Genomic DNA, 25890 nt, shown 5'->3' on the forward strand with positions numbered 1-25890 from the left:
GACCCCTAATCGGGAGCAGCCAAAAGAAGAAGAAAAGTAGTAGTGTATGGTCAGAGAAACTAATTTGTTTTTTGCTTTAAAAAAAAAAAGAAAACAAAAAACGGGATTTCATGTTTTTTGAGCGTTCGCCAAAACAAGACTGACATCATTAATGTTAATAAATGTCATGGATCATTATTTATTTCAATCTCAGTGTGGTTGTTGGGTTGTTGTTTTTTTGCCAGCAGCAGCAGTCATTGACACAAAGCAGCATTATAGAAACTGAGTCCAGGCCCCCGACTCAACGGAGCCAAAAGTGACGGTTAATAAATAGTTTAAGAAAAAAAAAATCCCAAAACCAGAAAGGAACATTGGGAGGAACTATAACATGGAATGCAGAACCCATGCCCCTTTGGGTAAATGCCAAAGAGTATGAGTACACAAACTATTAAAAAAAAAATAAAGCATGCTGTCAAACCCATTCATCATTTCATATATTTTGTAATCTGGTAAGCGTGAAAGGGGCCATAGTGTACAATTTGCACCATTTTTTTCCCCCTATTCAGTCAATTCCTGGAAGAAGCCACGCCCATCAAGAACAATAACAGTCAGCCATTATTCAGTGTGGTGTTGCTTTGCACTACTTCTCTCCCAAATCCATCCACATAAACGAAGCAGTCCAGAAGCACAGAGCGGATATGTGGGTGGTGGGTCATTTCGTGTTGGTTTGTGTGTGTTGCGCATACGAGTGTACCATTTGTTTAATGGACGTCCTCTATGACTTCATAGCCACTGATCACATTATACGTCCATTTGGCTGTAATCGTGCTTGAATTACGTTATCTTGTTCCTGTTTGATGCTCCATATTCTCTCTGCCGGACCTTACTATGACATTTCCTCTTGGAGAAGTGAATTTGGCTGTGTGTAATTGAAGGTGCTCTGCGTTACAGGGTGATTCCTGTATGATTAGAAATCGGACTTTATAACACAGCGCAGTACAAGAGCCATTGTGCTTATGGATTAAGAACTCTGTGTGTAGTAACAAAATGATTTGACTTGCAGTGGATACGCAATATAGAAGAATGAATGAAGGACACCTATTACAGCACTTTTATTATGTTTCCTTGTACATGGGAACCTTCGTTAGACCGTCGTTATACGTTACGCCTTTCATGGGGCACCCAAGAGGGCTTTTTTTGCCAAATGCCAGGGATTATGGATTATACACATGTACTGTTATAGTGCACCATATCCTCAAATACTCTAACAAAAGCACCTATGACTTGCTACCTTCCACGCTCCATTCATCTATTATCCGTAACCGCTGATTCTGCGCAGGGCAAGCTGGAGCCTATCCCAGCTGACTATGGGCGAGAGGCAGGGTACACCCCGGACAAGTCACCAGATCATCACAGTGCTATCAGACAGAGACAAACAACCATTCACACCTACGGTCAGTTTAGAGCCACCAATTATAACCTAATTGGCTTCACGGATACAAGAAGCCGAAATGTTTCCTTCGCAGGGTGGCTGGGCGCTCCCTTAGAGATGGGGTGAGAAGCACAGTCATTCGGGAGGAGCTCGGAGTAGAGCCGCTGCTCCTCCACATCAAGAGGAAGCAGCTGAGGTGGCTCGGGCATCTCTTTCGGATGCCTCCTGGACGCCTCCCTGGGGAGGTGTTCCAGGCATGTCCCCCAGGGAGGAGGCCCTGGGGAAGACCCAGGACACACTGGAGGGACTATGTCTCTCGGCTGGCCTGGGAACGCCTCGGTGTTCTTCCCAAGGAGCTGGCCGAGGTGTCTGGGGAAAGGGAAGTTTGGGCTTCCATGCTCAGACTGCTGCCTCCGCGACCTGGCCCCAGATAAGCGGAAGATGCTGAGACGAGACAATTAACCTAATCTGCATGACTGTGGAGGAAACCGGAGCACCCGGAGGAAACCCACGCAGACACGGGGAGAACATGCAAACGCCACACAGAAAGGCCCCTGTCGGCCACTGGGCTCGAAGCCAGAACCTTCTTGCTGTGAGGCGACAGCGCTAACCACTATACCACCGTGCAACCCCAAATTTTACTCTCTCAACTCAAAACGGAGCAAGATTTTTGAGGAAAATACTTTTGACTCTGGAAAAATTGCCCAGTCTGAGTAATAAATTACAGATTATAAATAATATACTGTATATACCTGTGGCCAATTCGGGATCACTTCTTCTCGGTTTGATGAATCTGGAATGGCAGAAAATCGAATGACTCGCCACTTGATCAAGCTCTTAAACGTTCTAACCAATGTGTCAAGGTTAAAGTCCCGGGCTCCGTACGTACTTTTGTAGCTACACACTTTTTAGTTTTGTTTCGTTCATAGTAGAGTGAGTAACTGGGTAATAATTTAACACTTGGCTACACGCGCACTTCGACTATTTCTCCGAGGACCACATCTCCTTAGATTTCCCTCTCCATTGCTAAGGGTCCTAACCCTATCTGCGTCATCACGTGTCATATGATCTCAAACCACTTAATCTCTCTCTCTCACGCATGCTCACCCAGCACGTCTTTCTGAAAAAGAAAAAAAAAAAAAACTAATGTAAGGCATATATGTCCAGAGATTCTGTAGTAATTTATAGTCTATAAATTAGTCTAGCTTGGGAAGCCATGGCCTAAAGGTTAAAGAAGCAGCTTTGAGACCAAAAGGTCACCGGTTCAATTCCCTGGATCAACAGGAATGGCTGAAGTGCCCTTGAACAAGACACCTAACCCTCAACTGCACCTCGGGCTGTGGGTATTTCAGGGTTCTGTTGTGTGTCGCTCTGGATACGAGTGTCTGCTAAATGCCTGGAACACAATGTCTGTCTAAATTTAACATCTCCACCCCTTCCTTGTGGGAGTTGCCCTCCAGTGCCTCAAGTATCAAGATAAATGTCTCTGGAGCAGCTTTTCGGATCACTATAACGACAGAAGAGAGAGAAGCAATGTCGTGAGCATATGGTCGGAATCTACCAGTTTCTACTTCGTTCTCCAAACTGAATCTTAAAGGTGCGTAAATTTTTTACTATAGCTAGTCAAGTGTACATGTAGTGTTTAGGATGGTTTTTATTTAAGACATGGCAAAAATTTGGTGGAAAGCATGAATGATGTTTGTTTATATGGTTTCAGGAATTAAAAATCCAAGCCATGAGTGCATAAGTGTAGTTAAGCTTAGGATATGCATGAGTATCTCTGACTCATTTGGTGCTTTACATAAACCCTTGAGCTCTACTGATTTGTAATCACTTAAAAACTGAGTAAATGTTCTTACCGAAGGCATTAACTATTTATCTTTTAAAGATTTTGTTTGTAATAATATACAGTGTTTTGTTTTTTTTGCCATAAAAATGTTGGTAAAGCTTGGCATAAACAATCTACATCAGTATCTTACTCTCATAATACTACATTGTTCTTAATCCAAACAGTAACACCCAGGATTATGCTGTACTTTAATATTCATGCACTGTAACTCCGGCATTGTAACAGTAACTCATCACCTTCGTCACTGATTGTTTTCCTATAACGGAACATGCCCAAGTTCCCACATTTACCCCTTTAATGTGTGATATCCAGGTCCATGAGTGTAAATCTCTTAGAAATAACATGATTGGTTAAAGTTAGATCACGGGGGCGTGATAACTTCATTATCAGAGTTCTTAGGATTCCTGAAGATCAACAGAACTTTGCCCAGCAGGCCGAGCTGAGGTGACCTTGTCCCGAGGAAAAAAGAAAAAAACAACAACAAACAACACGCACGTACATGCAAACATCAGAACAGTCCTAAAACAATCTCGGGAGTTTGGTTACATCAGGGCTAACCTTGGTTCCCAGGCTTATCTCATCACTCGCCCATTTTTTTTTTTTTTTTGATGGATAAATGGAGGCCGAGTTCACTCGTCAAGGTTAATTTTAATTTATCTGCCATCAAAAACGAACACAGTACAATAAAAACAATTTCACTGAACTAAAAACCTCCCATCTCCTCTCGGCACATTTTAAGAGTTGATGCATCGTTAAAGATGGTGGATTTCGACAGGGCCACCCTGACGGCATCAGAGCCCTAGATTGGGAGATTTTAGTATTGTATATACGCTGCATGAACAAGTTACTGTAGCTAGTTGCTAGCTAGCTAACTGGCAGAACATAGGCTATACTAGTGCATCTCAAACAATTAGAATATCATGAAAAAGTTCTTTTTTTGGTAACGTAATACAAAAAAAGTAAACTTTCATATGTTCTATATTCATTACATGTAAAGGAAAATATATCAGGCTTTTTTGTGTTAATTTTGATGATTATGGCTTAGGGGAGAGCGGGGTAAGATGAGCCAGGGGGTAAGATGAGCCATCCCCTGTTTCTAAGAAACAGTAAACAAATGTGACCATGTGACCACATTCAAAGGGGGGCGGGACCATTTACTTACACTTGTGGAGAGGAGCACCACATGTCAAACTAGGTGAGGGACATATTTATAAAAATGTGTTTTTGTGCTTTCTAAGTCAATTCCATGTTTGTCCACAGTGAAGATGATTTAGAGAAGACAAAAGTAGAATAATATTTAGACACATTAGGGTTAAGTTAGTGGCTTTCTAAGCTATGATATGAATGCTAATAAAAATAATTTTGATTAGCCTAATCCCCTTTATTAGCATTTTTCTACAAAATGGTGGCCATGGGGTAAGATGAGCCATTAGATGTGGGGCAAGTTGAGCCACTGGCTCAACTTACCCCATTGGTGGCTGAGCTTACCCAATATGGATGACACTTAAGTTTTCACATTTACTGGTCATATATGACAACAACACATATATATGACATCAGATGAGGAAGACCAGTTGTTAGATGTGGGGGATTATGTTGTGGCAAAATACACGGGGAAGAAGAAAGTGCATTTCTTCATTGGCCAGATAATCAAATTGGATGTCTTCGAAATAGAGGCAAGATTTCTCAAAAGAAGCCGGTCATGCCATGGCTCTGCAAGAAAGCCAACCTTTGTCTTCAAAGAGAAAGATGAGGCTGTCCTGTCAAGACAGGATATTGTGAAAAAATTGCCCCGCCCCTTTACTGTTGGGGGGACAGCACGGAGGGAGAGGCAAATGGTGTTCCCTTGCCATTTGAATGCTTGGAACATTGAATAATAATGAAATGATTGAATGATTGATGGAATGATTGCTGCATGTTTTAGCAATGTTTTAACCTACTGAAAGAAATAAGATTTTTTTGGCACTGTTCTACTGTTTTAGTAATTTCTATAATATAGTATATCTCTCATTCCCTCTCTAACCATCCCTCTTTCTATCTATCTACGCATCTCTCTCTCTCTATCCATCTATCTATCCCTCCCTATCTATCCCTATCTATCCTTCGTTCTATCACCTCTCTCTTCATCTCCCCTTCTCTATGCAACAGCCCTATCCCCCACTTGATTGACTTGACTTGATTCATTGATTGCATTTCTAATAATAAAAGTTGTTTACTTTGTTAACCTAACATGTTTTGTGTTGGCTCAATTTACCCCACACAGTGGCTCATCTTACCCCGTGCATGGGGTAAGTTGAGCCACTTGACATTTTTTTTTCAAGAGGTAATATCACTCTAACCATAAGAGCTTATCAATTATGTTTTGCTCAGATAGTAACAGTACACTTTGAAATTTGGTATGGTGTGTAGACTGGAAGCAAAAATGGCTTTAACATGTAGTTATGATGAAAAATGTAAAAAGTGGCTCATCTTACCCCACTCTCCCCTATAACTCCTTGAAAATCAGAAATCTAGTATCTCAAATTATTATTGTGTTTTCTGGAAATGTCCAACTTCTGAAAAGTATGTTCATTTATACACTCAATTCTTGGTTCGGGCTTCTTTACCACAAACTACATCAATGGGGCGTGGCATGGAGGCGATCAGCTTGTGTTACTGAAGCCCAGGTTACTTTGATGACGGCCTTCAGTTCGTCTGTATTTTTGGGTTGAGTGTTTCTCATCTTCCTCTTGACGATATTTCGTAGATTCTCTATGAGGTTCAGGTCAGGCAAGTTGACTGGCCAATCGAGCACAGTAATATGGTCAGCAAACAATTTGGTCATAGTTTTGGCACTGTGAACAGGTGCCAAGTCCTGCTGGAAAAGGAATTCAGCATCTCCATAAAGCTTGTCAGCAGATGGAAGTATGAAGTGCTCTAAAATCTCCTGGTATATGCTGTATTGACTCTGGACTTGATAAGACACGGTGGGCCAACACCAGTAGATGACATGGCACCGTAAATCATCACAGACTGCGGAAACTTCACCCTGAACTTCAAACACCTTTTGATTCTGTACCTCTTCACTCTTTAGACTCTAGAACCTTCATTTCCAAATCCATCCATTATCTGTAACTGCTTATCCTGTGCAGGGTTGCAGGCAAGCTGGAGCCTATCCCAGCTGACTATGGGCAAGAGGTGGGGTACACCCTGGACAAGTCACCAGATCATCGCAGGACTGACACATAGAGACAAACAACCATTCACACTCATGTTCACACCTACGGTCAATTTAGAGCCACCAATTAGCCTAACCTGCATGTCTTTGGACTGTGGGGGAAACTGGAGCACCCAGAGGAAACCCACGCAGACACAGGGAGAACATGCAAACTCCACACAGAAAGGCCCCCGTTGGCCACTGGGCTCAAACCCAGAACCACCTTGCTGTGAGGTGACAGTGCTAACCACTACACCACTGTGCTGCCTCTTGATTTCCAAATGACATGCAAAATGTACTTTCATCTGAAAGAGGACTTTGGACCACTGGACAACAGCCCAGTTCTTTCTCTCCTTAGCCCAGGTAAGACTCTTCTGATGATGTCTCTTGTTCAGGAGTGGCTTGGTATTAGGAATGCGACAGTTGTAGCCCCTTTCCTGAAGACGTCTATGCGTGGTGGCTCTTGATGCACTGACATCAGCCTCAGTCCATTCCTTGTGAAGCTCTCCCAAGTTCTTGAATCGACTTTTCTTGAAAATCCTCTCAAGGCTGCGCTTATGCCTGTTGCCTGTGCACCTTTTCCAGCCAGTCTTTTCAGCAGTGACCTCTTGTGGCTTACCCTCCTTGTGGAGGGTGTCGATGATTGTCTTCTGGACAACTGTCCAGTCAGCAGTCTTCCCCATGATTGTGGTTACGTATACTGAACTAGACCGAGAGATGCACAGTATTTGTACTGTTTTTTTACTTAAACTCGAAATGAAATATTCTAATATTTAGATTTTTTTTTTTGCTGTACGCCATACTTATCAAAATTAAAATAGAAAAATGCTTGAAACATTTTAGTTTACGTGTAATGAGTCTAGAATATGACATTTTCGCTTTCTTAAATAACTGATGGAAAATACGAAATGTTCATGATATGAATCATATGATTTTCATGAATTTTTGGATTTACAGTTGTGGTCAGAAGTTTACATACAGTGACATGAATGTCATCTTGGATATGAATGTCATGGCAATATTTGGGCTTTCAGTCATTTCTTTGAACTGTTCTTTTTCTGTGGCAGAATGATTGTACAGCGTACAGCTTTAATTAAAAAAAAACCCACTAGAATTTGGTGCACGAGTTTTAATTTTCTTTGGGTTTTCTGAAATCAACACAGGGTCAAAAATATACATACAGCACACCTAATATTTGGGTAAAATGTCTCTTTGTAAGATTCACCTTGACCAAACATTTTTGTTTCCCATGAACAAGCTTCTGGCAGAATTCTGGTTGGATATAGAATTGGTAGAGTTCAATAATTTTTTTTTCTCTTGGCATGGACTCCACTTATAAGCACGGTCCATATATTTTCAACAGGGTTGAAGTCAGGACTTGTTTTAAACTTAATGTTAGCCTGCTTTATCCTCCACAACCAGCTCTGATGCGTGTTTGGGTTCACTGTCCTGTTGTAACTCCCAAGTCGTGTTCGAGTTTGATGGTTTATGCTGAAGAATTCTGAGGTAGTCCTCCTTCATTATTCCATCCACTTTGTGCAATGAACCAGTTCCACTGGCAGCAAAACAGCCCCAGAGCACGATGATCCTACCACCACCACCAGCTGGTACAGTGGAGGTACATGGCGGTCATTGTGGCCAAACAACTCAATCTCATGTGACCATACAGCTTTCCTCCAGAAGGCTTTTTCTTTGTCCGTGTGATCAGCTTCAAACTTTAAGCTTGAAGGTGTTGATTTTGGAGCAGGGGCTTATTTCCTGGATAGCAGCCTCTTAGTCCATGGTGATGTAAAACTCACTGAAGTGTAGACCATGATCCATCAGCTTCCAGTTCATGGCAGGGCTGTTCCATGGTGGTTCCCAAGTTGTTCCTGACCATCCAAACCAATTTCCTTTCAGCTGAGGGTGACAGTTTGGGTTTTCTTGAAGCAAAGTGGCTTGGCAAAGTGACGACACCTCAGAATAACTTGCATACAATTGTTTGAACTGATCTTGGAATTTGCAGTTGTTTAGAAATGGCTCTAAGAGACATTCCGGAGTTGTGTATATTTGCGATCCTCTTTCTCATATCTGCACTGAGCTCCTTGGACTTTCCCATTTTATTGTGTGTTGGTCAATCCAATGAATGCTGTAAACGAACCCTTTTTATGAAGGCACAGAGAAGCTACCAGCTGTAGTCAATCATGATCAGTAATAGGAAGTTAAGAGACCTCGGCCTTGGCGAGATAAGAGACATTTTGGAAGTTTCAGCACCTCGGAATTAATAATCTAAGTGAGCGTATGTACATTTTTGACCCTGGGTTGATTTCAGAAAACCCAAAGAAAATTAAAACTTGTGCACCCAGTTCAAAGAAATCACTGAAAGCTTAAATATTGCCATGCCATTCAGATCCAAGATGACATTCATGCCAATGTATGTAAACTTCTTCTGACCACAACTGTGTATAGTATTTACTGTACATGTACTGTACATACTGTACTCCTGAGAACCAACCCATAGACTTGTGTCCTCTGTAGCTGACATGTTTTACGTGCACACCCTCTTACTCTTTCAAGCTATTCACTTGAATCCTGGTGTCTTGTAAAGGGTACATCCTGAGCTTTCCAATGATGTATCATGTGACTAAGAGGGTTGCTGGGAAATTCCTAGTAAGGAAATCACAACAAAAGAGAAATTGAGAGAGACGTTTTTTCTTGGTTCCCAGCTAGCTCAGGGTATAGCATCGAACAAGTTTTAATCATGTTCGGATGATTTTCATCGAAGCAAAATTGTTTTTTCTTAATAAAGTCATGCTGAAAAACCCTGCTGTTGAGCCATGCATGAGTTTTTCTCACCCCGACGATCTTAATTAAGGACATTTGATGTGTTGTGAGCTCATTTGTCATGACAAAGTCTTCTGTGCATCATGACATTAACGTTCCCTCCATCGCCCAGCGAAAATGCCAAATCGCTTCAAAGCAGGGTCCCTTCAGGTCTTGGTGCTCATCTACACACCCAACCACATTTTATATTTTTATTTCTGTATATCTTGTTACATTAAGGATGGACTCCCAGGACATCATTTTCAGGTGTGTGTCTTTTTCTCACACGCACACGTTCCACGCCCAGCTTTTCTTTTTTTTTTCTTTCCTCCCCTCAGTTTCCTGGAAAGTCTCGCACTGAAAGACCCCCTTTTGAGCCTCCTTGTTCCTCCTCCTCCCTTCTCAGCACGAAAACATCTGCTTTCTGTGCTCCAAGTTCACATATAAACAGGCTGCGACAAGTCTCACTGGTTGTCAGGGTATGCATCCCTTAACGCTTTGTGTATTTTTGCACTCGGAATTTTTTATAGCGCCACATAATGTAATTTGCTCTCCCTGCTTTCCATCAGCCGTCGGGGTGCAGGAAATGGTGGAGTGACTTGAATTTATGGTTTTGTTTCTACAGGCAGAAACCTGCTGCTGTAAGTCATGGATCCAGGAGGTGAGTAGGACTTCAGTTTCGTGGTGTTTTTATCTATTTTAGATTATATACAGTATAAACATGTGACGTCCCTCCCACCAACCAAAAAAAAAAAGGCAGCGTCATGCAATGGTTCCCCCTCCCAATTTTCAATCATGGATTTAATGTTTAATGCTCTGCATGATGTTCAAAGTTTGGGATTTATTTATTATTATTTTTTTAATAACCACGCCCTGATTTCTCTTTGCCCAGAATATTGTCTCAGACTTGTCTTGCTTGCTTGTTAATCTTCATATTGCTGTTTGTTCTTGAATACACTGGGTTCTCCAATGTTGTTTACATGTGATCCATCAATCATTTCAACCCACAGCCAACTGCATTGATCTCCAACCAGGAAAACCCTTTTCCAATCCCAATTATGGACAAGTGCCTCCTGTCCCACCAGGTATGAGGTAAAACGCCTGAGTCCGCTACCAAGAACCCTTTTACTTCCATCAGTTATGAGGAACTAGTGCAATTTTTTTTTTTCATGGACTGTCATTTTAGGAATCTGAAAATGCATTTATACAGTACCAGCCAAAATTTCGGACACGCCTAATTCAGTGCTTTTTATTTATTTACATGTTATATAGAAACAAGTGTTTTACTGGGTGTCATCCCTGTGATAACCTGGTGACTTGTCCAGGGTGTACCCCGCCCGTCGCCCATAGTCAGCTGGGATAGGCTCCAGCTTGCGTGCGACCCTGTAGAACAGGATAAGTGGCTAGAGATAATGGATGGATGAATGTTTTTCTGGGAAATATGTCACTCGTATTTTTCATCCGAGCTCCATCCGGGACACATAGAACCAAAACCACGACGCACATCTCTGTCACTTGTGAGGAAATCGATGAATTGTTTTGATAAATTTGGGCACTTTTTGTTTGTGTCTACAGTGGTGACACATAAAGCAAGTTTATGCAAGTCCAGTTGCTCTCTTCTACCAACTACAGATATACTTAGTCATTTACTTATTGAAGAAGTATGTGAACCTCTAGGATTAGCAGTTAATTTGAAGGTGAAATTAGAGTCAGGTGTGAGTGGGCACCCTGTTTTATTTAAAGAACAGGGATCTATCGAAGTCTGATCTTCACAACACATGTTTGTGGAAGTGCATCATGGCACTAACAAAGGAGATTTCTGAGGACCTCAGAAAAAGTGTTGTTGATGCTTATCAGCCTGGAAAAAGTTACAAAACCTAAAGAGTTTGGACTCCACCAATCCACAGTCAGACAGATTGTGTACAAATGGAAGAAATTCAAGACCATTGTTACCCTCCCCAGGAGTGGCCGACCAACAACGATCACTCCAAGAGCAAGGCGTGTAATAGTCGGCGAGGTCACAAAGGACCCCAGGGTAACTTCTAAGCAACTGAAGGCCTCTCTCACATTGGCTAATGTTAATGTTCACGAGTCCACCATCAGGAGAACACTGAACGACAATGGTGTGCATGGCAGGGTTGCAAGGAGAAAGCCACTGCTCTCCAAAAAGAACATTGCTGCTCATCTGCAGTTTGCTAAAGATCATGTGGACAAGTCAGAAGGCTACTGGAAAAATGTTTCGTGGACAGATGAGACCAAAATAGAACTTTTTGGTTTAAATGAGAAGCGTTATGTTTGGAGAAAGGAAAACACTGCATTCCAGCACAAGAACCTTATCCCACCTGTGAAACATGGTGGTGGTAGTATCATGGCTTGCGCCTGTTTTGCTGCATCTGGGCCAGGACGGCTTGCCATCATTGATGGAACAATGAATTCTAAATTATACCAGTGAATTCTAAAGGAAAATGTCCGGACATCGGTCCATGAACGGAATCTCAAGAGAAGGTGGGTCATGGAGCAAGACAACGACCCTAAGCACACAAGTCGTTCTACCAAAGAATGGTTAAAGAAGAATAAAGTTAATGTTTTGGAATGGCCAAGTCAAAGTCCTGACCTTAATCCAATGGAAATGTTGTGGAAGGACCTGAAGCGAGCAGTTCATGTGAGGAAACCCACCGACATCCCAGAGTTGAAGCTGTTCTGTACGGAGGAACGGGCTAAAATTCCTCCAAGCCGGTGTGCAGGACTGATCAACAGTTATTGCTGCACAAGGGGGTCACACCAGATACTGAAAGAAAGGTTCACATAATTTTGCCACTCACAGATATGCAATATTGGATCATTTTCCTCAATAAATAAACGACCAAGTATAATATTTTTTGTCTCATTTGTTTAACTGGGTTCTCTTTATCTACTTTTAGGACTTGCGTGAAAATCTGATGATGTTTTAGGTCATATTTATGCAGAAATATAGAAAATTCTAAAGGGTTCACAAACTTTCAAGCACCACTGTATTTCATATAATAAAAAGAAAATCACACATTGGCTCGAAGATATGAAGTTTATCTTCTCGTGTTGAAAAACTTGCATATTTCATATGAAACGCATCGCGGACCTGAGTGATGTATTTAAATAATATTGGCTGGTGTTGAGTGGTATATCCGATATATTCCATTCAGCTAGCATGATACTGAACGAGTCGAAGACAAGTAGCTGAATGGGATATAACTGATATACCACTCAATGCCAGCCATTATTATTATTATTATTATGCATACACATTCCTTTCAGGTGTTCAACGCGTCTTTCTCTTTCAAAATTCTCTCAAAATCTTTGTATTTAACGAAGCAGACCTGGCGGCCATGTTTGTTTGTAAATTGTCAGTCGCTCACTCACTTGCGCGGAAGTTTTACGTCCCCGATGTGTCCATATAATATAAAGAACGTTACACAGTGCCGTGAAGATACGATATGAAGTTTATCTTCTCATGTAGAAAATATTTTCACTCATTCACATCGGTCACTCGTGATGTATACATTCACTACTCAAAGATAAACTTCATATCTTTATGCCACTGTGTAATATCCTCTGTCTTAACCTCTTAATGTAGAAGCGCCCTCTTGTGGGAATTATTATTATTATTATTATTGTTGTTTTTTCTTATGAACCAACAATTAATTATTTGCCGAAGGTGAAGTGAATATTGGTGAATAATAACCGGTTATTATTCACTGAGCCTGAGGCGGATAATTCTTTTCGTATAAATACACAGATGTTTATTTAAAAAATCGTATTAAAAAATTTATTTCAATCTTCAAAAGTGGCATGCAAATGTAATGCACGCCGACTTGCTGCTTATCTATGCCGAGTCACATAAAATACTTTTGTTTTGAAATCGATAAAATAAATCACAATTCCATCTTGCCTTCGAATAGTTTTAGACCAAACTTCGTAGCATCTTTAGTGCTTTTAGGAACAGCATTTTCTTTCATAATCTGTAATTCTGCGATTGGCCGCCGTTTTGCCGAGTTACTCCAGGTGATTATTGAGAAATAATCTGAATTTTTTTCGACCAATCAGCACACACGATCTCCTATAATCACTTGTGTATTTATACTAATAATTATTCACATATTTATGATTTAATTAACAAATAATTTACATTCACAACGATAGTTATATGTGTAATATTAATAATTATATATAATTAATAGTATTATTTTTATTAGTAGTCGGATTAGCAATTGTAGTAATAGTAGACGTTACTAATTGTCATTTCAATATTCTTGTTTTGATATCGGGTATTGGCAAAAGTATCATTCAGAGTGCTAGTTCTCTGAGAAGTGAATACGTAAGGAAAAAAAACACTTGGGGATGTGCTGTTATTAATGAACGACGCATTCTTTTTATACATTTATTGTTTAAAGTTCTTGGTAGTGGATTCAGATGTTTTGACCCTCTGATATATGCAATGTTATTTTTATATGTCTCCTGTAATTTGGATTTTCTAAATAAATGCACCATATTTGCAGGCTACGTGCCTCCTCAGGCTCCGGCGATGATGCCGGCTCCTCAGAGACCAGCCGGGTGTCCACCAGGGCTGGAGTACTTAACACAGGTGAGGTTCTGCGCTATTAACGTTGCCAACACACATCATGGTTGCGATGGAAAATGAGAACCGATTGTATCGGTGATGACTAAGCAGAGCGTCCGCACCAGTTGTAAATCTCACCCAAAACTATTCATGTGTGCAAGCTTCTGGTGTACTTCTGATGTGAATGCTGTGTCACATGACACCATTAAAAAAAACTTGTGTGTGTGTGATTGCTGTCTGACCAGATCGACCAGCTTCTCGTTCACCAGAAAGTAGAGTTGGCTGAAGGTGAGTCATTTTTTTTTATCTGCTTGGAAAACACTTAGTGGCCTAATGTCTTCCAATGAAATCATTAGTGCTCAAGAACATCATCTCTATTACCCCATTTAAAATGCTGTCCTCCATATAAATCACTACAATCTTATCCCTTTCATTTTAATATCACCGATTGCCAAAAAGGCCAGTGTAGCTAATGAAAACACACTTCCTTGCTCCGTAATGCAGTTTTTTTAGGATGGGAGTTCAACAACAAGTATCTGGTGAAGAACACACTCGGGCAGCAGGTCTTCTTCGTGGCCGAGGACAACGACTGCTGTAACCGGAACTTCTGTGGAGCACTTCGCTCCTTCGTCCTCCACATCCAGGATAACATGGGGCAGGAGGTGATCACGCTCACGCGACCGCTACGCTGCGGCAGCTGCTGCTGCCCCTGCTGCCTGCAGGAGGTACTGCACATTCTGAATATTGCTCACCTTCTTAATTAAGGCCCCGGTCACACCGCTCGAACTTTGCTGGAGCGTTCTTGGAGCGGTGAAAAAAATTCATCACCGCTCGTAACCGTTCACCACCATTTAACAAAAGTTGGCCCCCATTAAAGCAACGCCGTATACGCTCGGCCACCGCTGATGTTTCTCGAGGGGCCCTCCTACCGCTCCGAAAGTTTTGAGCTGCACAAAATATTGCGAGCGGTGAGGAGGGGGCAAATTTCTGCCCCGGCAAAGTTCACCCCCGCTCCACCAACGCCCAGTCAAAGTTTGGCACCGCTAGACGCAAGTTCATGGACGCTTGGGTCCGCTAGGCCAACGCAGAAATCTTGAACGGTGGACCACCGCTGCTTCGCCGGCGTTGCCCGGGCGGTGATTAAACGTTGCACAAACTTCGGTGGAGCGGTTGTAAGCGTTTTACGAGCGGACACGGGGTTGCTGGAACGGTGTCGGGCGTTGAAGCAGCTATCCATGGTGGTGATGAACTTTGGTTTGGCGTTGGTATAGAGGTGTCGGAGCGGGACCAGAATTTGGCTATAAATACGGGGAGAAATGGACCAGGAGCTCATTTGGAATCGAGCTGCTGTTGAGTTTAGACCTCATCTATATCGAATTTGCTCAAAGTTACAGTAAAACTGTATCACCATGGATGCTGAGAGACTTGCTATGATTGGTGCTAAACCAACTTTATACCCCCGCCGAGCCAAAGCCCGCATGCGCAGAACGCCGCTATACCAACGCTCGCGTCACCGCTAAACCAACGCTCGCTACCGCTAAACCAACGCTAAAGCAACGCCGGCTTCAGCGGTGCACCGCTAAGCCAACGCCAGTGTTTTCGATTTTTTTCCCATTTTGTGCGCGGTGACGAGCATTGTCGAAATTCGGCCCCCCCTCCCTACCGTTCAAGGAACGCTCCAGCAAAGTTCGGGTGGTGTGACCGGGGCCTAAAGGGTCCCAGGAAGCAAGTCAACATCACGGAGGACTTCTGCTGAGTTTAAATGTGAACAGCATCATTAAAGTTATAAAATACTGGTGAGAGAGCTGAGGTTTTTAGCTGCTATAACGTTAGTGATAAGTTAAACAGCATTAAGTGTAATTACTAACCCCATTTCCAGAAAAATTGGGAATATTTTCAAAAAAAGACAAAAATGTGCTATTTGTTAATTTTCATGAACCTTTATTTAACTGAGAAAAGTACAAAGAAACACTTTTCAATAGTTCTGTCAGGACCACTTTTGTCAAAGAAACTTTATTTACATTTGCAATATTTGCAACAAGTTGTATTTGGCGGGTGGCTCCGTTCTGGGACCTCCCTGCCCTTCCATGTGCATACGTGGAAAGGCTAATAAATCGGGGAGATCAGCAGCGAAACCCCCCAAAACCACCACACCAGGCAGGCCTCCGTGGCCTTCCATGTGCTTTTGTGGAAGAGCCAGCAGGAGGAGCTTGCTGAACTATCAAGTAGGAAGCAAGTTAAACTAAGGTGGGGTTTACATTAGACCGTATCAGCGGATCATCAGATTAACGTTTTTAAAACGATTAGCGTGCACACAGCAATGCCAATACACGATTCGCGTGCACACAGCAACGCCAATACACGGATACGCTCGGCTCCGCAGGCATCCTGCGCTCCAAATCACTCTGCCCTGAACAGCGAGTGCCCTCTGGAGGGTGTGCACTCCGGCCCTGCGCAGCTCACAGAGCGCGCGAGTGAAGTGCACGAGCAGTGATTCGGGACTGAGCCGCTGTGTGTGTGACCCCAGTGCATATCGGGCATGCGCGTCACTTACCACTTGCAAGTGGAAGGATGGCAAGCCTAAAGACAATCATAACTACACAATGGGCAGTATTTGCAGTATTTTCATACTTTTATACTCTTTAATGAAAGGTGATACAAGGCGGAAGTCCGCGCCGTTTTTCAGCAGTCACGTCACATGACCAATGCCAGCGAATCAGGAAGGTGGATGTCACAGTGACGTTGTCCAATGACGATGCCAGCTAGAGCTCAGCACAGCGTATCCACGTATTCTCAGTGTTTACACAGCACCGGACCAGACACGATCTGGATTGAATACGTGGACCCTGGCGGATTCCCGTTTCCCAGCGTTTCCAGGCGTTTTAATGTAAACGGACAGTGCATCCGCGAAGAAAAAGAGACAGATACGGTCTAATGTAAACTTGGCCTAAGATGAAGTACGGTGAGGAGAGTTGAAGCTTCACAGATTGCTAATTGAGGTAACATAGCTAGTACGTTTATACAGAGAGCCTGAGCAGCTATGCAGTAACATTTATAGTTTAATCTAGCGCATTTTGAAATAAACGGGGGCAGGTCAGGCTGGATGGTGCTGCCTCCAGGCACAGATGACGAAATTTCTGAAATTCTAAGCAGGGCAAAGAATCAGCCATTTGTTGTCCAAGCCTGGACTATGGACTATTCAAACGATCAAATTACCCCACGCAGAGGACCTGTGAGGCACATCTTACTTACTTAGACTTGGTTCCTCCTGCTCCCAGTGGTGCATTGGGCAGCAGCAAAAGTCCTCCATTTATCTCGGTTGCTTGCCAGGATCTTTACCTCTGCCCAGCTGATTCCCATCCCCTCCAGGTCCCTCAGTAAAGGCGCATGATGTGAGGCGCATCATGACTCTATTAATAAACAGAACTGAGGAGTGCGCCCTGTTAATGATGTTTACAGCTGCCTTTCTTGACCAGTGTTTACCCCACAAAAGTCAAGCTACATGATTGGGTAGATTCCATTAGAGCAGTGGAAGAAGTGTTAGCTGGCAAGAATGACCATTCTTTTGGCCATGCATCGGCAAACCGCGGATTATTCAAAACCCCCCAACCAATGGAAGGGGCTGCGTCTGTGAACAGCTTCATTGCTAATAGAGATTCCAGATTTTCATTATAAAAGAATGAGATACTGTTCCATTTACCCAACAGAAGGAGACCAGAGCTGGAGTTCAGATTTGCAGCTTGTGTCCAAGCTCACCTTATCATGGAGTTCTCTACAGAGGTCGAGAAGCCTGGATATCGTCCCTGAGGAATAACATGCATTGCATATTTAAGATGCCCAAACAGAGAAACAATTCCCTTTTTGACATTGCCTCCTGCACTTCTCATGACCTCTCTGACGCGATTTGATTTTTCCAAGAGGCGGTGAAGCTTGCATTAGGTTGCTGTCTAAGGTGATGCCTTGAAATTCTATACTCTGGAGAGGGCCTGATTTGTTTTCTCTTCAGATAGAGAAATACCCACTTGTAAATATATGTTGAGCTCTGAGATGCATTAGTCTGGCTTTGAATTGTGTAGTCCACCAGCAAAAGTCATCAAAGAGGTGAAGTACAAAAGCAGTTTACGGTTGTTGAGGAGGGTCCAGCAAAGAGCCTCTGATGAGGTGTCAAATATTTTTGGGCTGCTGCAACAACCGAAGGTGAGCCTGTCTGAGAAATGCATCCTATCTCTCTGTTTAGCCAAATAAATGCCAATGCGAAAGGTACCGTATAAAGGCATGACTTGAGTGAGACTGCTGAGCTGTACCTTCAGGGTTAATGTGAGTCATCAGATTGAGTAGTTGGGTGGTGATGTCATCGTTCTGTGATGCAGGAGCTGACCCTGTGGCTACATGGAGGATGTAAACAAACCCGTTGTTGCTGGTAAATGCGAACTTGTAGAGGAAACCCAACTGGACTCCAGGGCTTGGCTTCCGGAGTTCATGGTGGCAAGTGACGCTGGATGCTGGACAAGTCTGACAAGAAGGAGTTATTCTAATCCGCAGGTGGTAGTTATTCTAATCCGCTGCTGGGCTGAAACTCTTGCTCTCTTGGGCGGCCGGAGCTGGGACTGCGCTGAGGTGCGGGCAGTGTTTTCATTTTCGGCAACTTCCCCCAGAGCAGAGGAGCTGAAAAGATCTGCAGCTGGGGGCTTGATGTGGATGCTCCCCACGACAACACACAGTTCCTTGAGGGAAGCTCCGACTGGAGCCACGATGCTATTTATTAACAAGGTTTCCAGGAGCCTGGGCACAGGTCCTTCATTAATCCTAGGAGCAAAAGACTTTTACTTGCCAAACGAGAGCTCTGGCGAATGGAAATGGTGCTCTCTTGCAAAATGGCTTCCTGAGGAAGTGGCAAAGGTAGGCAAGTTAAAGCAGCTTAAATAAGGCGCCCGATGAGAGATATGCTAATGGAATGCGTAGAAGGGAATCTGCTGAGCTGACAGCTGATGTGGGCTGGCTTGAGATCAGCTGCAGTCAGCTGAAGTACCTGGGACTGAGGGCTGAGCTTGACTTTGTGGCCTGCCAGAACTATGCTATGCTCGATTTTTACTGACCAACTTAATTGTATTTTTTGTAAATATAAATGAAGTTAGAATTTGATGCCTGCAACACAGTCAAAAAAAAAAGTTGGTACAGAGGCCAAATAAGACTGAAAAGTTTATAGGATATTCAAGTAAGACAATTTTAGAAGATTCCACAATAAGCAGGTTAATTGGAAACATGATTGGGTATCAAAGGAACATGAACCAAAGGCTCAGTCTTTGCAAGCAAGGATGGGGCATGGCTCACTCCTTTGTACCAAAATTCATGAGAGAATTGTTAGTCAGTTCAAAAAGAACATTTCTCAATGCAAGATTGCAGAGAATTTCGGTCTTTCAAAAGCTACAATACGTAATATTGTGAAAAGATTCACAGAATTTGGAGACATCTCGGTGCGTAAAGGGTGAGGTCGGAAACCACTGCTGAAGGTGTGAGACCTTCAAGCCCTCACGCAGCACTGCCTGAGAAACTGTCATGTTATTGTGACAAATATGGCCACATGGGCTCTGGAGTACTTCAGAGAACTGTTTTCACTTAACAGTCTGCCACTGCATCCAGAAATGCAACCTTGAAAGTGTATTACGCAAGGAGGAAGCTATTCATCAATTCTGTGCAGAAACGCCACTGATTTCTCTGGGCCTGAACTCATCTCAGATTGACCAAAACGGTGGAAACGTATGCTGTGTTTAGATAAGGCCACATTTCAGCTTGTCTTCAGGAAAACCGGATGTTGAGTTCTCAGTGCCAAAGGTGAACACGACCATCCAGTGTGTTATTAGAGAAAGGTGTAAAAGCCAGCATCTTTGATGGTATGGGGGGGGGCATCAGTGCCCACAGCATGGGCGAGTTGCATGTGTGTGTGAAGGTATCATTGATGCATATTGGGATTTTCAAGAGACACATTCATCAAGGCAACATCTCTTGCCATGAAGTCCATGTTGATTTCGGCAGGACAATGCCAGACCTCATTCTGTCTGGGCTACAGAGTGCATGTGCTTGACTGGCCTACTGCCAGTCCAGATCTGTCTCCTATTGAGAATGTATGATGTATCATGAAGAGGAGAATCGGACAACGGCAACTACGGACTGTTGAGCAGCTGAAGTCTTGTCTTAAGCAAGTGTGGACACAAATTCCAATTGCAAAACTGCAGCAATTATTATCCTCAGATCCCATATGATTCAAATTTGTTATTAAAAGGAACGAAGATGTAATACAATGGCAGGCATCAAACTCTAATTTCTTTTATATTTACAAAATACAATTAAGTTGGTCAGCGAAGCTATTGAAAATCTTTCTTTGTACTTTTGTTAGTTAAATAAAGGTTCATGTCAATTAACAAATCAGATTTTTTTTTCTGAATTATATTGCATTTTGGAAAATATCCCAACTTTTCTGGAAATGGGGTTAGTACCGTATAAACAGAAGAATTGGTTTATATACGAGGAATAAAGCACTATTATAGGACGATTATCATCACAGCATGACAGCCAAAAACAGAATTATAATAATAATGTCCTCTATTTAATTAAATTAAAAATCATTTGTTGTAGTGGATCCAGTCTTCCATGTACGCATGTCACATTTGTGAACTAATACCTAAGGTTCTTCTGGAAAAATTTTTTTCGTCCCTTTTCAGCTTGAGGTGCAGTCTCCACCGGGCACGCCTATCGGGTATGTGATTCAGAACTGGCACGCTTGCTTACCCAAGTATACCGTTCAAAATGAGAAGAAAGAGGACGTTCTGAAGATCGTGGGACCTTGTTGTACCTTCAAATTTTGTTCCGATGTGAATTTTGAGGTATTTTTGGACCCCTCTGGATATGAATAATAAGTACAATAGGACAAGTAAATTTTATAATTATTTGCATCCCATTAAATGGGGGAGTCATGGATTCTGGAGAAAGATTGTTGATATTTGTACTCAACAGCCAAACAGATGCAAACCTCCCTTGGACCACGTTGGCAAGGCAACGTCACCCCCATCTCTCTGTCTGCTCCCCTCCCCCTGTCCTGTGACTGCCCCCTGTTGTTGATTGACTGGAATAGCATTGTGTCCAGAATGGACGTGAGGAAATGTTCACTGAATTTGACCAAAAAAAAAGTGTATTGGATAAGAATCCATGATTGCACCTTTAATGCGATGAACGCCTATTTGAGATTTTGGTGTGGCTGTATCTATGTGGCTGCCATTGTGTACCATGCTTGCCCATAATCCCTTTCTTTTTGTGGCAATACATGTACGTGCGAGTGTGTGCATAACTAGTAGCTTACTTTGCTAATCTGCTAACGAACCCGAGTGCTCATGTGTGCATCAAAACAACAATTTTCACTCTGATTAGCGCATTAATTAGTTTTAGCCTACCCAGGGTGAACCCTGCCTCTCACCTGAAGGATTGGCTCCAGCTTCACCGTGACCCTGACAGATAAGTGATATAGATAATGGATGGATAGATAGTGTTCAAAGCTACTATGTATAACTACCAAGATTTGTCTTCAAAGGTACACGCCATCAAGAGGAAAAAGTATGTGACACAAGGGCCTCGTCACTTGCTAGCATAAATGTAGGATTAGCTAGAAGTCTGGCAAGTCAAATGAGGGGGGCAAAAAAAAAAAACCATGACACATGGTGTACTATGCCGTTTTTACCCTTTTGCTTCAGATTTTGTCGATGGATGAATCGGCGGCTGTGGGCTGCATCAGTAAGCAGTGGACGGGTTTCGTCCGAGAAGCTTTCACAGACGCTGACAATTTTGGGATCAAGTTCCCTCTGGACCTGGATGTGAAGATGAAGGCTGTGCTTCTTGGAGCCTGTTTTCTGATCGTAAGCATTTTATTTGTCCTGTTTATGACGTCAAATTGGTTCGTTATGTTAGGGTTCAGATTGTGCATCTGCTGAATGAATGTAAGAGAATATAATGTGTTTAAACGCAATTTGACTTTCTGACTCTCTGTAGGATTTCATGTTCTTTGAGAATCAACAGAATAGACGCTGAGTGGGAGGAGTATTCTTTCCTGTGTAAGTATTCACATTACATTTAAAAGGTTCAATTTGACATAGTCATAGCTATGACGGTGCATTAGGGCCATTGTAGGTTAAAAAAAAGGTGTTTGGGGAGGGGGTAATATTACGTGGAAAAAGAAAAAAAAAACAACCCCAAAAACTAAACATTTCTAAAATGAAACTCAAAACTTTTCCAGGAAAAAGCGTAGAAATTCCCAGAGATTATAAAGTCATAAATCTGTGAGAACGGAGCTCAGATTCCAAGATTAAGAAGTCACAAATTTTGTAACTGGGACCCAAAAAACAAACAAACTTGGAAATGATCTCAGGCTTCCTGGCTGCAGTGCATTCTGGGAAATGTAGTTGAAAATCTCTTTGCACTTTATTCTGTTATATTGTGGGATTGAGGAGGAAAGACTGAATTTCCTCTGACTCAGCCGTGGCGTCTGTGGTATCACTAGACAAATTAACAGCTTTAAGATTTCCTTAAAGTGTCCTCAAAGTTTACGAAATGCTCAATTTCAGTGTATTTACTTAGTTTTACGAATTCTTATACTATAACTTTAAGTGACTTTCCAGGACTTCGTAAAGATAACGAAATGCTCTGAAAAAAGAACATTTTAAATGTACTTCAAGTCATTACGACTTTTAAGAATACCAGTAAAGGGTCTTAAAGTTACTAGCATGTTTAATGAATTTAAAAGGTTCAGTAAATGTACTGTGTCTTGCAAAGGTATTCATCCCCTTTGGTGTTTGTCCTGTTTTGTCGCATTACAAGCTGGAATTAAAATTGATATCTGGAGGGTTGGGGCGGCACGGTGGTGTAGTGGTTAGCGCTGTCGCCTCACAGCAAGAAGGTCCTGGGTCCGAGCCCCGGGGCTGGCGAGGGCCTTTCTGTGTGGAGTTTGCATGTTCTCCCCGTGTCCGCGTGGGTTTCCTCCGGGTGCTCCGGTTTCCCCCACAGTCCAAAGACATGCAGGTTAGGTTAACTGGTGACTCTAAATTGACCGTAGGTGTGAATGTGAGTGTGAATGGTTGTCTGTGTCTATGTGTCAGCCCTGTGATGACCTGGCGACTTGTCCAGGGTGTACCCCGCCTTTCGCCCGTAGTCAGCTGGGATAGGCTCCAGCTTGCCTGCGACCCTGTAGAAGGATAAAGCGGCTAGAGATAATGAGATGAGATCTGGAGGGTTATCACCATTTGATTTACACAACATGCCTACCACTTTAAAGGTGAAAACTGTTGATTTATTGTGACACAAACAATAATTAAGATGAAAAAACAGAAATTGAGTGTACATAGGTATTCACTCCCTTTTGTATGCAACCCCTAAATAAGTCCAACCAATTCACTTCATAAGTCACATAATTAATTGATTAAAATCCACCTGTGTGCAATCAAAGTGTTACATGATTGGTTGCATGATGTCCGAATAAATCAACCTGTTCTGGAAGGACCCTGACTCTGCAACACTACTAAACAAGCAATATGAAAACCAAGGAGCACTCCAAACAGGTCAGAGACAAAGTTGTGTCTAAATATCCCAGGGAGCACCATTAAATCCATTATAGCAAAATGGAAAGAATATGGCACCACTACAAACCTGACAAGAGAAGGCCGCCCACCAAAACTCTCAGACCGGGCAAGGGCGGCATTAATCAGAGATGCAACAAAGACACCAAAGATCCATAGCGGAGATGGGAGTATCTGTCCACAGGACCACTTTAAGCTGTACACTCCACAGAGTGGGGCTTTATGGAAGAGTGGCCAGAAAAAAAAGCCATTGCTTAAGAAAACACGTTTGGAGTTTGCCCAACAGCATGTGGCAGACTCCCCAAACACATGGAAGAAGATTCTCTGGTCAAATGAGACTAAAATTGATCTTTTTGGCCATCATGGGAAATGCCACGTGTGGTGCAAACCCAACACCCTGAGAACACCATTCCTACAGTGAAGCATGGTGGTGGCAGTATCATGCTGTGGGGATGTTTTTCATCTGCAGGGACAGGAAAGCTGGTCAGGACTGAAGGAAAGATGGATGGCACTAAATACAGAGCAATTCTGGAGGAAAACCTGTTTGAGTCAGCCAGAGGTTTGAGACTGGGATGAAAGTTCACGTTCCAGCAGGACAATGACCCTAAACATACTGCTAAAGCTACACTGGAGTGGTTTAAAGGGAAACATTTAAATCTCTTGGAATGGCCTAATCAAAGCCCAGACCTCAATCCAATTGAGAATCTGTGGCATAACTTGATTGTTGTACACCAACGCAACCCATCTAACTTGAAGGAGTTGGAGCAGTTTTGCCTTGAGGAATGGAGAAAAATCCCAGCGGCTAGATGTGCTAAGCTAATAGAGACATACCCCAAGAGACTTGCAGTTGTAATTGCAGCAACAGAGGTGGCTCTACAAAGTATTGACTTTGGGGGACTGAATACCTATGTACACTCCAGTTTTGTTTTTTCCATTTTAATTATTTTGTGTCACAATAAAACAACAATTTTCACCATTAAAGTGGTCGGCATGTTGTGTAAATCAAATGGTCCTAACCCTCCAAAAATCCATTTTAATTCACCAAAACAGGACAAACACCAAAGGGGATGAATACTTTTCCAAGACGCTGGTCCTAGAGGTAAGTAAAATACATGACTAAATTTAAGGTTCAGATTAAATTCACATTTTCACTTCGTGTGTGGTGTTGATCCAACCTTCCAAAGTGAAGCAATCTGGTTCCTTGACAAACCAAAAAAAAGACATTTTTTTCCAAGTTTGTTTTTTCCTTGCAAATTTATTACCATATCATCGCAAATAGTATCTGATTTTTTTTCTAGTAACTTTCTGACATTAATTTCAGAAATTTTGAGCTTTCTTCTTGGAATATTACCCCGTCCGTCCCTCCCTCTTCAGCTCGTTTTTTTTTTAAACCTACAATGGCCTGCATACACCGTCATACATCGCAGCTTGTCCATTCTGACTCTGTTTTTCTTTCTGTTCCAGTTTCCTCGTCGTCAGCCGTCCTTGCATCACGTCTCTGCTGGACCTTTATCGCTTTCAAAAACCAAATACACATAACAGGAGAATGTGCATCTCTTTTCATACTGCAGATATCCAGTGTACCTTTAATGTGTTATACATTGTTTATGGGACTAATCAATTTTGTGTGTGTGTGTGTGTTATAAGCTCTAGATGGTGGTATAGTATAACATTCCTGAGCAGTACTCCAGCTGTCATTGTGTTGTGGTTTATAATCTGTAAATGCTACAGAACGTCGGTCGTTTAAAGATAAGACCAAGTTCTACAAACAGAAACCTTTTGAAAGCAAAGAATCACCACTAATTGTGCCATTTTGGCAACGACTAGGCCTTAACTGGTGCCCGAGAAAGAAAGCATTACGGTCACCATTACTCAGAGAAATACCAAAGAACAGAGGACAATTTTTTGAGGACCATCTTAACACTGGCGTAACACATTCCTGTCCCTAGGCTGACTTGAATCAAGCATGGGTTTTGTTTTTTTTCCTCCTCTTCTTCTTCTCTGACAGGGCTCAGTACACCAGCCTGCATCCTGCCCTCAGTCCTGGTCGGGGAAACCAACAGGGGCGTGTCTGGTTTGATTAATAATGGACAATCCGTCTGATGAGGCATCTGGAGAGGCAGGCGTCCTCCATGAGAAAGGAACAAATGAAGCATTTTATCTCAATGTTTTCATCGTAGTATTTCAGAATTGAAGAAGTCTTCATGATTTGTCAGAAATGATGAAAGAAGTCAAACATTAAATCATCGCACTAGCCTTGTTGTATGAAGGCACACAAAAGAGAAACAAATTGTAGAATGCATATATTTAAAACACGGTTTATTTTTATTTTAGTACATTTATAGACTCAAATCATGTCTCAGTGTATGTAACAAATAAGTACAATAAAAAAAAAAGCAAGAATCGGTTTTGCTGTCCTGC

General features: G+C 42.3%; 1 protein-coding gene across 3 annotated transcripts; it reads left to right on the top strand.

Moving 5' to 3' along the window:
* The first annotated feature begins 2845 nt into the window (after window positions 1-2845).
* LOC132891480 (phospholipid scramblase 1-like) lies at window positions 2846-25876 on the top strand. Of its 3 annotated transcripts, none has more exons than XM_060929099.1 (10): window positions 2846-3008; window positions 9884-9919; window positions 10269-10343; window positions 13791-13876; window positions 14098-14140; window positions 14357-14577; window positions 20572-20733; window positions 21595-21756; window positions 21890-21951; window positions 24934-25876. In XM_060929099.1, exons 2-9 carry the CDS (start codon window positions 9907-9909, stop codon window positions 21926-21928), a joined length of 801 nt encoding a protein of 266 aa, XP_060785082.1. In that variant the 5' UTR covers window positions 2846-3008; window positions 9884-9906; the 3' UTR covers window positions 21929-21951; window positions 24934-25876. The 3 variants fall into 3 exon arrangements, with proteins under 3 accessions (XP_060785082.1, XP_060785091.1, XP_060785072.1); XM_060929108.1 differs by lacking the exon at window positions 2846-3008 and adding an exon at window positions 9481-9737; XM_060929089.1 differs by lacking the exons at window positions 2846-3008; window positions 9884-9919; window positions 10269-10343; ... (1 more) ...; window positions 14098-14140; window positions 14357-14577 and adding an exon at window positions 16737-18751.
* The last annotated feature ends 14 nt before the right edge of the window (window positions 25877-25890 follow it).

This window comes from Neoarius graeffei, chromosome 1, assembly GCF_027579695.1.
Source record: "Neoarius graeffei isolate fNeoGra1 chromosome 1, fNeoGra1.pri, whole genome shotgun sequence".
Classification (NCBI taxonomy): domain Eukaryota; kingdom Metazoa; phylum Chordata; class Actinopteri; order Siluriformes; family Ariidae; genus Neoarius; species Neoarius graeffei.